The 14,644-nt window shown below is 43.0% G+C and overlaps 1 protein-coding gene across 3 annotated transcripts in view; it reads left to right on the top strand.

Moving 5' to 3' along the window:
• The window catches only part of plxnd1 (plexin D1), a 159,467-nt gene that overhangs the window by 61,015 nt on the left and 83,808 nt on the right, over positions 1-14,644 (top strand). For all 3 annotated transcript variants that reach the window (XM_072280756.1, XM_072280757.1, XM_072280755.1), the window contains exons 12-14: positions 2,307-2,470; positions 13,560-13,711; positions 14,102-14,201. In XM_072280756.1, the coding sequence (XP_072136857.1) occupies positions 2,307-2,470; positions 13,560-13,711; positions 14,102-14,201 (416 nt within the window). The remainder of the gene's footprint in view (positions 1-2,306; positions 2,471-13,559; positions 13,712-14,101; positions 14,202-14,644) is intronic.

Genomic DNA, 14,644 nt, shown 5'->3' with positions numbered 1-14,644 from the left:
GGTTTACTGAGTGTTCTTGAGGCAGAGATCAAGTGGAAAGCCATGCATTTTTTTTCCCAGGGTGGAAATGGCTAATATGAAAGTGATTGGAGGAAAGTATAGGAGGGATGTCAGAGGCAAGCTTTTTTACATTAAGAGTGGTGGGTACATGGAATGCTCTGCCAGGAGTGGTGCTGGAGATAAATGCATTAGGGACATTTAAGAGACTCTTAGATAGACACATGGATGATAGAAAAATGCAGAGGCATATGAGAGGGGAGGGTTCAATTGATCTTAAGAAGCCAAGACGACATCATGGCTGAAGTGCCTGTACTGTCAGTAATGTTAAATGTTCAATGTCATTTCTGCAGGGACTTGATATTCTTCACATCTATTCTAAAGGGACACCCATCTATTCTGAGGCTGTGCCTTCTCGTGCTAGACTCCCCTACTACAGGAAGCATTCTTTCCATGTGTACTCTGTTGAGGCCTTTCAATATTCCTGATGAGTCTTGATGAAGGGTCTTGGCCCAAAACATCGACTATTTACTTTTTTCCATGGATGCTGCCTGGCTTGCTGAGTTCCTCCAGCATTTCGTGTGTGTTCCTTTCAATATTTGACAGGTTCAATGAGATCCCCCTTCATTCTTCTAAACTCCCCTTTCATTCTTGGGATCATTCTCATGAACCTCACCTGGACCCTCTCCAATGCCAGTATCTCCTTTCTTACATAAGGGGCCAAAAATTGCTCACAATACTCCAAGCATGGTCTGACCAATGCCTTATAAAAATTTAGCATTATGTCTTTGGTTTTATATTCCAGTCTTTTTCCAAGTCCCTTTGCATTCCTGTTTAAATTTTAATTTTTTTCCTGTTTAGTCTACATCTTTATTCCTTCCAACGAAGTGAGTGACCATACACTTCCCTACACTATATTCGATTTGCCATTTCTTTGTCCATTTTCCTAATGTGTCTAAGTCCTTCTGCAGACTCCCTGCTTCCTCAACACAACCTGCCCCTCCACCTATCTCTGCAAAACTTGGCCAGAAAGCCATTAATTCTGTTGTCCAAATCACTGAGATTACATGAAAAGAAGTTGTCCCAATACGAACCCCTGCAGAACACTGGTCACTGGCAGGCGACCAGAAAAGGCCCCTTTTATTCCTGTTCTTTGTCTCCTGTTAGTCAACCACTCTTCTATCCAGGTTAGTATTTTTCCTGTAATACCATGGGCTCGAATCTTATTAAGCAGCCTCATGTGCGGCACCTTGTCAAAGGCCGTCTGAAAATTCAAGTAAACAACATTCATGGACTCACTATCTATCTTGTCTGTTATTTCTTCAAAGAGTTCCAACAGATTTGCCAAGCAAGATTTTCCCTGAAGGAAACCATACTGATTTTGGCCTATTTTATCATGTGCCTTGAAGTACCCCATGGGCAATAGCTCCAGCTCTGTTACTGGGGGAAGGATCCTTCCCAAGATCAGCTGCAAACCCATAGCTTTTCCAGCATTCAGACTCTAATGAACACTGACTTGGACCAAGCAATGAGAAAGGAGAAAGAATTCTAATGGTGACAAGGCTAAATGTCGCTACCCCTGCAGTGTTACAGCCTCTTCTTCCTCTCCCAACAGTCTTCTGTGGCCTCTCCTTCACCTTCAAGAAAAAGTTCCCCTCTTTTTACCCGTCAGCAAGCTGGCTGAAACCAGTCAGATCACCTTTTTGTAGCTCTCTCAGCTCTTAGGTCTCTCTGATTAGAGATCGGAATTAAGCACATCCCAACTCTAGTGAACTTTGATATGATCTTTCCACTCTGCTGACATCTGGGCCAGTGCAGACAGATCTTTACTGTGACTAATGTGGGTCATCCCTAACATGGGAGTGTGTTATACAGACGGTGAAGACATTTTACTCTGATTTGCGTTGTCCCTGTCCTAGCAATGGGAACATTTTGTGTAGTGAAGAAGTTTTACTCTGACTTTGATCCACACTCGGAATGTTTGGGATAGTGCAAAGGGAGCTACATAACCTATGCTGTCCCATTTCTGGTAGTGTTTGACAAAGCAGTGTAGAGGCAACATTTCTGTCATATCTAACTATACTTTGGGAATTGAAAGTCCTGACACAATGAGTAAAGTGAAATCTAGAAGAGGAGTAGGATTTTCTGAAATGACATTAAATGCTAAAACTGGGATGAATGTTGTCTTTCAATGACCGGCAGGAAATCTCCAAATATTGCTTTTTGATTCTCAGTGCTAGCGAAGCTCATTAAACCTGGAGATGAAGGTTGGGAAAGGGAGTCCTGACGCAAATATTATGTCTCTGCAGTGGAGGTGTACAACTGTGCAAGTGGAAGTTCAGACTGCTCAGAGTGCTGGGGACGAGAGGACCGGGGACATCAATGTGTCTGGTGTGAGACAACGCAGAGCTGCAAGCTGAAGAGTGAGTGCAGGCAGATTGTGGACAACTGTCCTGCCCCTGAGATCCACAGGGTGAGTAAGGCCCTCAGCGTCATCATGCACCAAACCAGTTCTATACTGTAGGGGTGGAGTCCTCCAAATCTAGATTCTAGTCTCACCTAACCTCAGTGGAAAAAGCCTGCTTGCATTTACCTATCTTACTGGAGCTTTTAAGGAATATAAAAGTGGATAAGTCTCCAGGTCCTGACAGGATATTCCCTAGGACATTGAGGGAAGTTAGTGTGAAAATAGCAGGGGCTCTGACAGAAATATTTCAAATGTCATTAGAAATGGGAATGGTGCCGGAGGATTGGCGTATTGCTCATGTTGTTCCATTGTTTAAAAAGGGTTCTAAGAGTAAACCTAGCAATTATCGGCCTGTGAGTTTGATGTCAGTGGTAGGTAAATTGATGGAAAGTATTCTTAGAGATGGTATATATAATTATCTGGATAGACAGGGTCTGATTAGGAACAGTCAACATGGATTTGTGCGTGCAAGGTCATGTTTGACAAATCTTATTGAATTTTTTGAAGAGGTTACTAGGAATGTTGATGAGGGTAAAGCGGTGAATGTTGTCTGTATGGACTTCAGTAAGGCCTTTGAAGGTTAGTTAGGAAGGTTCAATTGATGGGTATTAATATTGAAGTAGTAAAATGGATTCAGCAGTGGCTGGATGGGAGACACCAGAGAGTGGTGGTGGAAAACTGTTTGTCAGATTGGAGGCCAGTGACTAGTGGTGTGCCTCAGGGACCTGTACTGGGTCCAATGTTGTTTGTCATATACATTAATAATCTGGATGATGGGGTGGTAAATTGGATGTGTAAGTATGCAGATGATACTAAGATAGGTGGAGTTGTGGATAATGAAGTAGGTTTTCAAAGCTTGCAGAGAGATTTAGGCCAGTTAGAAGAGTGGGCTGAAAGATGGCAGATGGAGTTTAATGCTGATAAATGTGAGGTGCTACGCTTTGGTAGGACTAATCAAAATAGGACATACATGGTAAATGGTAGGGCATTGAAGAATGCAGTAGAACAGAGGGATCTAAGAATAATGGTGCATAGTTCCCTGAAGATGGACTCTCATGTGGATAGGGTGGTGAAGAAAGCTTTTGGTATGCTGGCCTTTATTAATCAGAGCATTGAGTATAGTAGTTGGAATGTAATGTTGAATTGTACAAGGCATTGGTGAGGCCAAATTTGGAGTATTGTGTTCAGTTTTGGTACCAAATTATAGGAAAGATGTCAACAAAATAGAGTATAGAGAAGGTTTACTAGAATGTTACCTGGGTTTCATCACCTAAGTTACAGAGAAAGGTTGAACAAGTTGGGTCTTTATTCTTTGGAACATAGAAGGTTGAGGGGGGACTTGATAGAGGTATTTAAGATTATGAGAGGGATAGATAGAGTTGACGTGGATAGGCTTTTTCCATTGAGAGTGGGGGAGTTTCAAACAAGAAGACATGAGTTGAGAGTTAAAGGGCAAAAGTTTAGGGGTAGCATGAGGGGGAACTTCTTTACTCAGAGAGTGGTGAACGAGCTTCCAGCAGAAGTGGTTGAGGCAGGTTCAATGTCGTCATTTAAAGTTAAACTGGACAGCTATATGGACAGGAAAGGAATGGAGGGTTACGGGCTGAGTGCAGGTCGGTGGGACTAGGTGAGAGTAAGAGTTTGGCATGGACTAGAAGGGCCGAGATGGCCTGTTTCCGTGCAGTAATTGTTATATGGTTACTATATGCCTCATAATTTTCTATGCAGTATACCTATCAAATCTCTCCACATTCTGCTACATCCAGGGAATAAATTCTAACCTACTCGACCTTTCCCTATTATTCAGGTCATCAACCCTGGAAAACCCTCTTGTAATTATTCTCTATACTCTTTCAAACTTATATCTTTCCTGTAGGTAGATGACCAGAATTGTACACAATGCTCCAAATTAACAGAGATATAACAAAGATAGTCAATGTGACTTAGTTCAAGGGAACTCTTTCCAATTAATTTGAAGTTTTTGAAGAGGTAACAAAATGTATTGATGAGTGCATTTGGCTAATGTAGTCTCTGTGGACCTACAAGAGGTTTTTGACAAGGTTCCACTTGAGAAATTGGTCCAAAGGGAAGACCCCATGTGATCTTAAGTTGTTTCGGTAATAGGAAACAGGGTAATGGTGAACAATTGTGTTTGGGGTTGGAAACCTGTGAAGAAGTAAAAAGCTGAATAAGGAATCTGATAGGAGAAGATAGTTGACTACGGAAGAAATGGAAGGGGGAGGGACACCATGGGGAGGTGATGAGCAGGTGAGGAGAAGAGAAGGGGAATAAGGATAACCAGAATGAGGAATGTAAAAAAGAGAGAAAGGGGGAGAGATTACAAGAAGTTACAGAAATCGATGGTCAGGTTGCAGTTTCCCCAGACAGAATATGAGGTATTGCTCCTCTGGCCTGAGTTTGATCTCATCGTGACAGTAGAGGAGGCCATTGACCAACATGTCGGAATGGGAATGGGAAGTTCAATTGAAATGAGTGGCCACTGAGAGATCCTGCCTTTTATTGAGATAGAACAAAGGTGCTCGACGAAGCATTCCTTCAATCTACTTTGGGTCTTACTGATGTAGAGGAAACTGCACCTGGAGCACCAGATACAGTAGGTGACTCAGAAAGACTCGCAGGTGAAGTGTCATCTCACCTGGAAGGACTATTTGGGGCTTTTGAATGAGGGAAGCGGTGTCGGGGCAGGTTTAGCTCTTGTCACACAGGTAAAAATGCTGAACTTATTATCACTATTTGATATGACGTCAAATTTGTTGCTTTCACCAGCAGTATAGTGCAAAGGCATGCCATTTACAAGAATAAAATACTATAAATTACAAAATAAATGAATAGTGCAAAAAAAAGTAAGTCCATGGACTGTTCAGACATCTGACAGTGGAGGGAAAGAAACAGTTTCCGAATCTTTGAGATATTGCCTGTGCTAGAGTATTTCAGTTCTGAGGAGAACCTGGACCGTTTGGATTGCTTGAATTGGAGCAGAGCCTGCAAAGGAAGGGGTTCTGAATGAAGGCAACAAAACTGTAGAGGCATAGAAAGGTTAGATAATCGGAAACTATTACCCATAACAGAAGGCATAGGTTTAAGAAATGTGGGAAGAAGTTCAGAGAGCATGTGAGGAAGAATATTTTCATGTAGTGGTTGGTTGGAATCTGGAACATTCTGCATGAGATGGTGGAGGAAGGTACTCTCTCAACTCTTTGGAGGTGGCATGGTAGCGTAGAGGTTAATGTAACATAATTACAGTGCCAGCAACCCAGGTTTAATTCCCACCACTGTGTGTGAAGAGTTTGTATGTTCTCCTTGTGACCCTGTGGGTTTCCTCCGGTTGCTCCAGTTCTCTCCCACATTCCAAAGATGGATGGGTTAGTAGTTTAATTGGCCATTTGGGTATAATTGGCCAGCACTAGCTCATGGGCCAGAAGGGCCTGTTACTGTCCTGTATCTTTAAATAAAAATAAATAGACATTTAAGAAGTATCTGGGCAAGCATTTGAATTGCTAAGACATAGACAACATGAGAAATGGGCATGAAGATGGGGGGCTGAAGGCTCTGCTGCTGTACACCCACTATATAAGGGCACGAAGCAGACCTTGCAATGTGTCTCCTCATTTTCATTTTGAACTTTATCAGTTGAAACATTTGTAGATTCATACAGCATGGAGGCTAGCCATTTGGCCTGTTGTGTCAATGCCAATCAGCAGGCACCCATCTATATTAATCACTGAGCCCAGAACACCCTGTATCACACTCACAAACTGCACAACACCCTGTACATCATATTAAGCCCATCTTCCAGCCTTCTATGCCTACACATTTCAAATGCTGATATTGACAGACATTAAATGCTGTAAGTGCACCAGCTACAACCACTCTCTCAGCCACTGTACTTAGATACTTGCCACAGATGACAAGATTCTCTGGATGAGATAGGCTTCCTCTGATTCAAGGTTGTTTAATGTCATTTCTTATACACAAGTGAAAATGAGAATTGTATCTAATGCAGCACATAAAGAACCCACAAAAGATGAAAAACAGAATAATAATTAAAAACACAATAAATATAAATACATAAGATAACTTGTATACATTGATTGTATGTCCATAAAGTGACGCCAGGCTGTACATAAGGTGACTGACAGGAAATAATAAAGTAGTGGTGGCTGGTGCTAGGAGGTGTTGATCAGCTTCACTGCTTTCGTACTTTCCTCTAATGTCTTATTTCTTACTCTAAATCTATGTTCTCTAGATTCACCAACCCCAACATAGGGAACATTTCCTGCATTTTATCCTACTCTTGCCCCTAATAATTTTATATACCTTTATCAGATCCTCTGCTACAGGGAAACAGACCCAGTGTCTCCAGTCTCTACTCATAACTAAGCTGCTCCATCCCAGGCAATATCCTGATGAAATTCCTTTCCACTCTGTCCAGCACAACTGCATCTTTAATATAGTGTGGTAACCAGAACTTCACACAGTTGAGGCAGACAAATGACTTATAAACTTGAACTATAACCTCCCTGCTCTTGGATTCCTTTTCTTCATTAAAGAAGACCAGTTCCCCATATGCGTTCTCAGCCATATTAACTACCTGTGCTATGACCTTCAAGTCCTTCTGGATGTTTCGATGAGGACGCAGAATGTCCTGCTCCCAGTTAATCATTGTTACCCCATCCTGTTTGAATTGGTTAAAGGGATAGCTGGGGAATCACTGGCATTTGAGCCTGGCTCTAAATTCTGTGGAGTTCAAACATCACTCCTCTACATGTTACCTCTTCCCAATGACCGTGTTGGTTTCCACCCATGTTTTAAAGATGTACAGGCTCAGGTTAGTAAGTTGTGGGTGCTGAAAATGTGTGGTCACTTGCAGGCTTCTTCAGGTGTTGTTGTTTGTTGATGCAGATGAAAAATTCCACTCTATGTTTTGATGTATAATTAAAACTAATCTTTAACCCCTTTGCATGGGGACTTTAGATTTAAGGTTTAAGGTCATCTAAGCGGATGGTGAGGGGAGGAGCCATTCTGAGGACTGCACTCAGCTGTGTAGCACTGTAGTGGATTCAGTGAGAGTGGTACAGGGTGCTGAGAGGTCAGCGAGGGCAATATAGGGTATTGTGCGGTTTGTGAGGGTGATGCAGGGCATTGTGGATTCACTGAGTGTAAAAGAGAGTATGCAGGGTCTCTGAGGGTGATCAAGGGTTCATGTAGGTGTGCTCAATGATGGGGAGTGCTTCACTTCTGATGGACTGGGCTGTATCCACTACTTTTTGTAGGATCCAAAAGTAAACCAAGTCTCATTAAACATAGAACACAACAAACTCTCATTTTCCTCTGATACAGCAATCTTGCCCTCAGGACCTCAGTTTTGTTCTACAGCTACTGCACATTTGCTAACAAGATGCTGGGTAGAGTGGGCCACATCCCTCTGCCTTTCAGCCTGGCTTGGAGTCCTTCCCTCCCACCTCGCTTCCAGTCATACCAATGAACTTTCATCCACTTAAAGGTGCCAGACCTGCTTGCCTGAAAGTTAAGTTTGCCAAGTCCTTGATAAGGTTGTGAAATCATTAACTTGAATTAAAAGTACATTGCATTAAGGGAAATTACATGCTGCAGATTGCACTGAATGCACTTCAAAAGAGCTATATATTTAGAAGCAATGTTTGAAGCCCAAAGAATGCCGCCGTGGTTCACGGGTGGCATCATTCTCTCTCAGGTTGTTGCGGAGTTTGCGAGGTTCTAATCGGGTTTTTAAGGGTTGGTAAAGGTGATACAGGGTGTTTGGGGCCAGTGGGTTTGATACTAGGTGTTAGCAGGTCACTGTTTAACTACAGGGTATTGCAGATTCAGTGAGGGTGAGACTGGGTGTTCGTAGATTCAGTGAGGGTGAGACTGGGTGTTGTAGAGTCAGTGACGGTGATACAGGGTGTTGTAGATTCAGTGAGTGTGATACAGGGTGTTGTAGATTCAGTGAGGGTGATGCAGGGTGTTGTAGATTCAGTGAGTGATACAGGGTGTTGTAGATTCAGTGAGTGATACAGGGTGTTGTAGATTTAGTAAGGGTGATACAGGGTGTTGTAGATACAGTGAGGGTGATACAGGTGTTACAGATTCAGTGAGTGTGATACAGGGTGTTGTAGATTCAGTGAGTGATACAGGGTGTTGTAGATACAGTGAGGGTGATACAGGTGTTGTAGATTCAGTGAGTGTGATACAGGGTGTTGTAGATTCAGTGAGGGTGATACAGGTGTTATAGATTCAGTGAATGTGATACAGGGTGTTGTAGATTCAGTGAGGGTGAGACTGGGTGTTGTAGATTCAGTGAGGGTGATACAGGCTGTTGTAGATGCAGTGAGTGATACAACGTGTTGTAGATTCAGTGAAGGTGATACAGGGTGTTGTAGATTCAGTGATGGTGATGCAGGGTGTTGTAGATTCAGTGAGGGTGATACAGGGTGTTGTAGATTCAGTGAGGGTGATACAGGGTGTAGATTCAGTGATGGTGATGCAGGGTGTTGTAGATACAGTGAGGGTGATACAGGGTGTTTGTAGATTCAGTGAGTGTGATACAGGGTGTTGTAGATTCAGTGAGGGTGATGCAGGGTGTTGTAGATTCAGTGAGGGTGATACAGGGTGTTGTAGATTCAGTGAGTGATACAGGGTGTTGTAGATTCAATGAGTGATACAGGGTGTTGTAGATTCAGTGAGTGATACAGGGTGTTGTAGATTTAGTAAGGGTGATACAGGGTGTTGTAGATACAGTGAGGGTGATACAGGTGTTACAGATTCAGTGAGTGTGATACAGGGTGTTGTAGATTCAGTGAGGGTGATACAGGGTGTAGATTCAGTGATGGTGATGCAGGGTGTTGTAGATACAGTGAGTGATACAGGGTGTTGTAGATTAAGTGAGGGTGATACAGGGTGTTGTAGATTCAGTGAGGGTGATACAGGGTGTTGTTGATTCAGTGAGTGATACAGGGTGTTGTAGATTCAGTGAGGGTGATACAGGGTGTTGATTCAGTGAGTATGATACAGGGTTTTGTAGATTCAGTGAGACTGATACAGGCTGTTGTAGATTCAGTGAGTGGTACAGGGTGTTGTAGATACAGTGAGGGTGATACGGTGTTGTAGATACAGTGAGGGTGATATAGGATATTGTAGATTCAGTGAGGGTGAGACTGGGTGTTTGTAGATTCAGTGAGGGTGGTACAGGGTGTTGTAGATTCAGTGAGGGTGGTACAGGGTGTTGTAGATTCATAGAAAACCATAGAAAAACTACAGCACAGAAACAGGCCTTTTGGCCCTTTATAGCTATGCCGAACCATTTTCTGCCTAGTCCCACTGACCTGCACACGAACCATACCCCTCCATAGACCTCCCATCCATGTATCTGTCCAATTTATTCTTAAATGTTAAAAAAGAACCCACATTTACCACCTCGTCTGGCAGCTCATTCCATACTCCCACCACTCTCTGTGTGAAGAAGCCCCCCCAATGTTCCCTTTAAACTTTTCCCCCCTCACCCTTAACCCATGTCCTCTGGTTTTTTTCTCCCCTTGCCTCAGTGGAAAAAGCCTGCTTGCATTCACTCTATCTATACCCAGCATAATTTTATATACCTCTATCAAATCTCCCCTCATTCTTCTACGCTCCAGGGAATAAAGTCCTAACCTATTCAACCTTTCTCTGTAACTGAGTTTCTCAAGTCCCGGCAACATCCTTGTAAACCTTCTCTGCACTCTTTCAACCTTACTTATATCCTTCCTGTAATTTGGTGACCAAAACTGAACACAATACTCCAGATTTGGCCTCACTAATGCCTTATACAACCTCATCATAACATTCCAGCTCTTATACTCAATACTTTGATTAATAAAGGCCAATGTACCAAAAGCTCTCTTTACGATCCTATCTACCTGTGACGCCACTTTTAGGGAACTTTGTATCTGTATTTCCAGATCCCTCTGTTCTACTGCACTCCTCAGTGCCTTACCATTAACCCTGTATGTTCTACCTTGTTTTGTCCTTCCAGCGTGCAATACCACACATTTGTCTGTATTAAACTCCATCTGCCATTTTTCAGCCCATTTTTCCAGCTGGTCCAAGTCCCTCTGTCTATTACACCTCCAATCTTTGTATCATCAGCAAATTTGCTGATCCAATTTACCACATTATCATCCAGATCATTGATATAGATGACAAATTACAATGGACCCAGCACTGATCCCTGTGGCACACCACTAGTCACAGGCCTCCACTTGGAGAAGCAATTCCCTACTACCACTCTTTGGCTTCTACCATTGAGCCAATGTCTAATCCAATTTACCACCTCTCCATGTATACCTAGCGACTGAATTTTCCTAACTAAGCTCCCATGCGGGACCTTGTCAAAGGCCTTACTGAAGTCCATGTAGACAATATCCACTGCCTTCTCTTCATCCACTTTCCTGGTAACCTCCTCGAAAAACTCCAATAGATTGGTCAAACATGACCTACCACGCACAAAGCCATGTTGACTCTCCCTAATAAGTCCCTGTCTATCCAAATGCTTGTAGATTCTGTCTCTTAGTACTCCCTCCAATAACTTACCTACTACCGACGTTAAACTTACCGGCCTATAATTTCCCGGGTTACTTTTCGATCCTTTTTTAAACAACGGAACAACATGAGCCACTCTCCAATCCTCCGGCACCTCACCTGTAGACAGCGACATTTTAAATATTTCTGCCAGGGCCCCTGCAATTTCAACACTAGTCTCCTTCAAGGTCTGAGGGAACACCCTGTCAGGTCCTGGGGATTTATCCACTTTAATTTTCCTCAAGACAGCAAGCACCCCCTCTTCAATCTGTACAGTTTTCATGATCTCACTACTTGTTTCTCTTAACTCCATAGACTTCATGCCAGTTTCCTTAGTAAATACAGACACAAAAAACCTATTTAAGATCTCCCCCATTTCCTTTGGTTCTGCACATAGCCGACCACTCTGATCTTCAAGAGGACCAATTTTATCCCTTACAATCCTTTTGCTCTTAATATACCTGTAAAAGCTCTTTGGATTATCCTTCACTTTCACTGCCAAGACAACCTCATGTCTTCTTTTAGCCCTCCTGATTTCTTTCTTAAGTATTTTCTTGCACTTCTTATACTCCTCAAGCACCTTATTTACTCCCTGTTTCCTATACATGTCACACAACTCCCTCTTCTTCTTTAACAGAGTTGCAATATCCCTTGAGAACCAAGATTCCTTATTCCTATTCACTTTGCCTTTAATCCTGACAGGAACATACAAACTCTGCACTCTCAAAATTTCTGCTTCGATGGCTTCCCCCCTACCGATCATACCTTTGCCAGAGAACAACCTGTCCCAATCCACGCTTTTTAGATCCTTTCTCATTTCTTCAAATTTGGCCTTCTTGCAGTTCAGAACCTCAACCCTAGGACCAGATCTATCCTTGTCCATGATCAAGTTGAAACTAATGGTGTTATGATCACTGGAACCAAAGTGCTCCCCTACACAGACTTCCGTCACTTGTCCTAACTCGTTTCCTAACAGGAGATCCAATATTGCATCCCCTCTAGTTGGTCCCTCTATATATTGATTTAGAAAACTTTCCTGAACACATTTTACAAACTCTAAACCATCTAGACTCTTAACAGTATGGGAGTCCCAATCAATATATGGAAAATCAAAATCCCCTACCACCACAACTTTGTTTCCTGCAGTTGCCTACTATCTCTCTGCAGATTTGCTCTTCCAATTCTCGTTGACTATTGGGTGGTCTGTAAAACAATCCCACTAATGTGGCCATACCTTTCCTGCTTCTCAACTCCACCCATAAGGACTCAGTAGACAAGCCCTCTAATCTGTCCTGCTTGAGCATTGCTGTAATATTTTCCCTAACAAGCAATGCTACTCCCCCACCTTTCATTCCTCTGCCTCGATTACATCTGAAACATTGGAACCCTGGAATATTAAGCTGCCAGTCCTGCCCCTCCTGTAGCCAAGTTTCACGAATTGCAATAACGTTATAATTCCACGTGTCAATCCACACCCTCAACTCAGTGAGTGATACAGGTGTTGTAGATTCAGTGAGGGTCATACAGGGTGTTGTAGATTCAGTGAGTGATACAGGGTGTTGTAGATTCAGTGAGGGTGATACAGCGTGTTGTAGATTCAGTGAGGGTCATACAGAGTGTTGTAGATTCAGTGAGTGATACAGGGTGTTGAAGATTCAGTGAGTGATACAGGGTGTTGTAGATTCAGTGAGTGATACAGGGTGTTGTAGATTCAGTGAGGGTGATACAGCGTGTTGTAGATTCAGTGAGGGTCATACAGAGTGTTGTAGGTTCAGTGAGTGATACAGGGTGTTGTAGATTCAGTGAGTGATACAGGGTGTTGTAGATTCAGTGAGTGTGATATAGGGTGTTGTAGATTCAGTGAGTGATACAGGGTATTGCAGATTCAGTGAGGGTGAGACTGGGAGTTGTAGATTCAGTGAGTGTGATACAGGGTGTTGTAGATTCAGTGAGGGTGATACAGGGTGTTGTAGATTCAGTGAGTGATACAGGGTGTTGTAGATTCAGTGAGGGTGATACAGGGTGTTGTAGATTCAGTGAGTGATACAGAGTTGTAGATTCAGTGAGTGTGATACAGGGTGTTGTAGATACAGTGAGGGTGATACAGGGTGTTGTAGATTCAGTGAGGGTGGTACAGGGTGTCGTAGATTCAGTGAGGGTGGTACAAGGTGTTGTAGATTTTGTGAGGGTGACACGGTGTATATTCGGGGAGGGTGGTACAGGGTGTTTCTGTTTGATACTGGGTGTTGCCAGGTCACTGAGAGTAATACAGGGTGTTGTAGAATCAGAGAGGTTGGTACACGGTGTTGTAGAATCAAGTGGCCAGATTCTGCTCCTATATCTTATGGCCGTATGAATGTGTCGTGTGGTTTGTTGTGGGGCAAGCTTAACACATCATCTCAGTTGTCTGCAAGAAATGTGACCACTTGCACTGAATGATTCATGGGGTTTGGAGTCTGTCATGTTGAACCAAACTGACAGATGAATCTGTGTCTTTCAGATAGAGCCAGTCACTGGCCCTCTGCGTGGTGGGACACGCCTAACAATCAAAGGCAGAAACCTGGGCCGCAGGTTCAGTGACATCGCTGGTGGTGTTTGGATTGGTGCCATTGCATGTATCCCTCTTCAGGAAGGTTATGTGGTCTCAGCACAGTATGTAGTTTCATAATTTCCTTTTTCTGCATTCTGTGGAAGAAAATCTGTTGTAATAGTAATGTGTAGCTCCACTCTTGCTCCATTGCACGACACAGAATCCCTGCTCACTTGTCAATCTGTGCAGTCACTGTAAGCAGTAAGTGAATGTCGACTTTGTGTGTTACTGTATTTGTGCATGTGTCATGGAATCAGAGTAATACAGAATGGAAAAATGCCCTTCAGCTAAACTCATCCGTGCCAACCAGCCCATCTGAGGTAGTCCTTTTTGTAGTTTACGTCAGTTTTTTCAGAGTAATGATTCAGGAGGATGGGTTGAGCTGAAGGTGGAGATGGAAAAAACTGAGTGAGCTGATGATCTTGCTTTGTTGAATCTTTTGTGTCTTTCAGGATTGTGTGCACAACTGACAGAGCCAACAAAGAGTTCACGGACGTGGTGAGCGTCAGGGTCCAGGAGGAAGCAAGGTCCAGCCAGAGATTCTCTTTCCTTGTAAGTCTCAATTTCATGTGCATTTCTGGTCGCTGCTTTGCTGGAAGAATGTGCACCATGTGGAAATGGAAGACATCAGTTTAATTAGGCATCATTGGCTTAATTAGTTTGACATAAGATTGTGGGCTCTTGGGATTGTTTCTATGCTGGACCATTTGCTGGATATTTGTTTAATGATGTGGCGGGTGAGGGAAACGTTTACAGGATGCTGCCTAGATTCATCACTAAAACATTCATCCACCAATACCCCCTGCTTCCTAACCCAAGCCAGGAAAAGCTTAAAATGATAGTGTAAAGCAACTCAGAGATTGATGGTGTATGACCTGGCCGTATTGGTCCATCCAAAATGCATCACCTAACACTTGTCAGGGTTAAATTCTGTCTGCCGTTGTCCATTTTACAAACTGGGCAATGTCATCCTGTAATCTATGATTATCCTTCTC

The sequence above is a fragment of the Mobula birostris genome, chromosome 16 (genome assembly GCF_030028105.1).
Source record: "Mobula birostris isolate sMobBir1 chromosome 16, sMobBir1.hap1, whole genome shotgun sequence".
NCBI classification, from domain to species: domain Eukaryota; kingdom Metazoa; phylum Chordata; class Chondrichthyes; order Myliobatiformes; family Myliobatidae; genus Mobula; species Mobula birostris.
The sequence above is the reverse complement of the archived record's forward strand: the minus strand, read 5'-3'. Positions and strand labels throughout refer to the sequence as shown.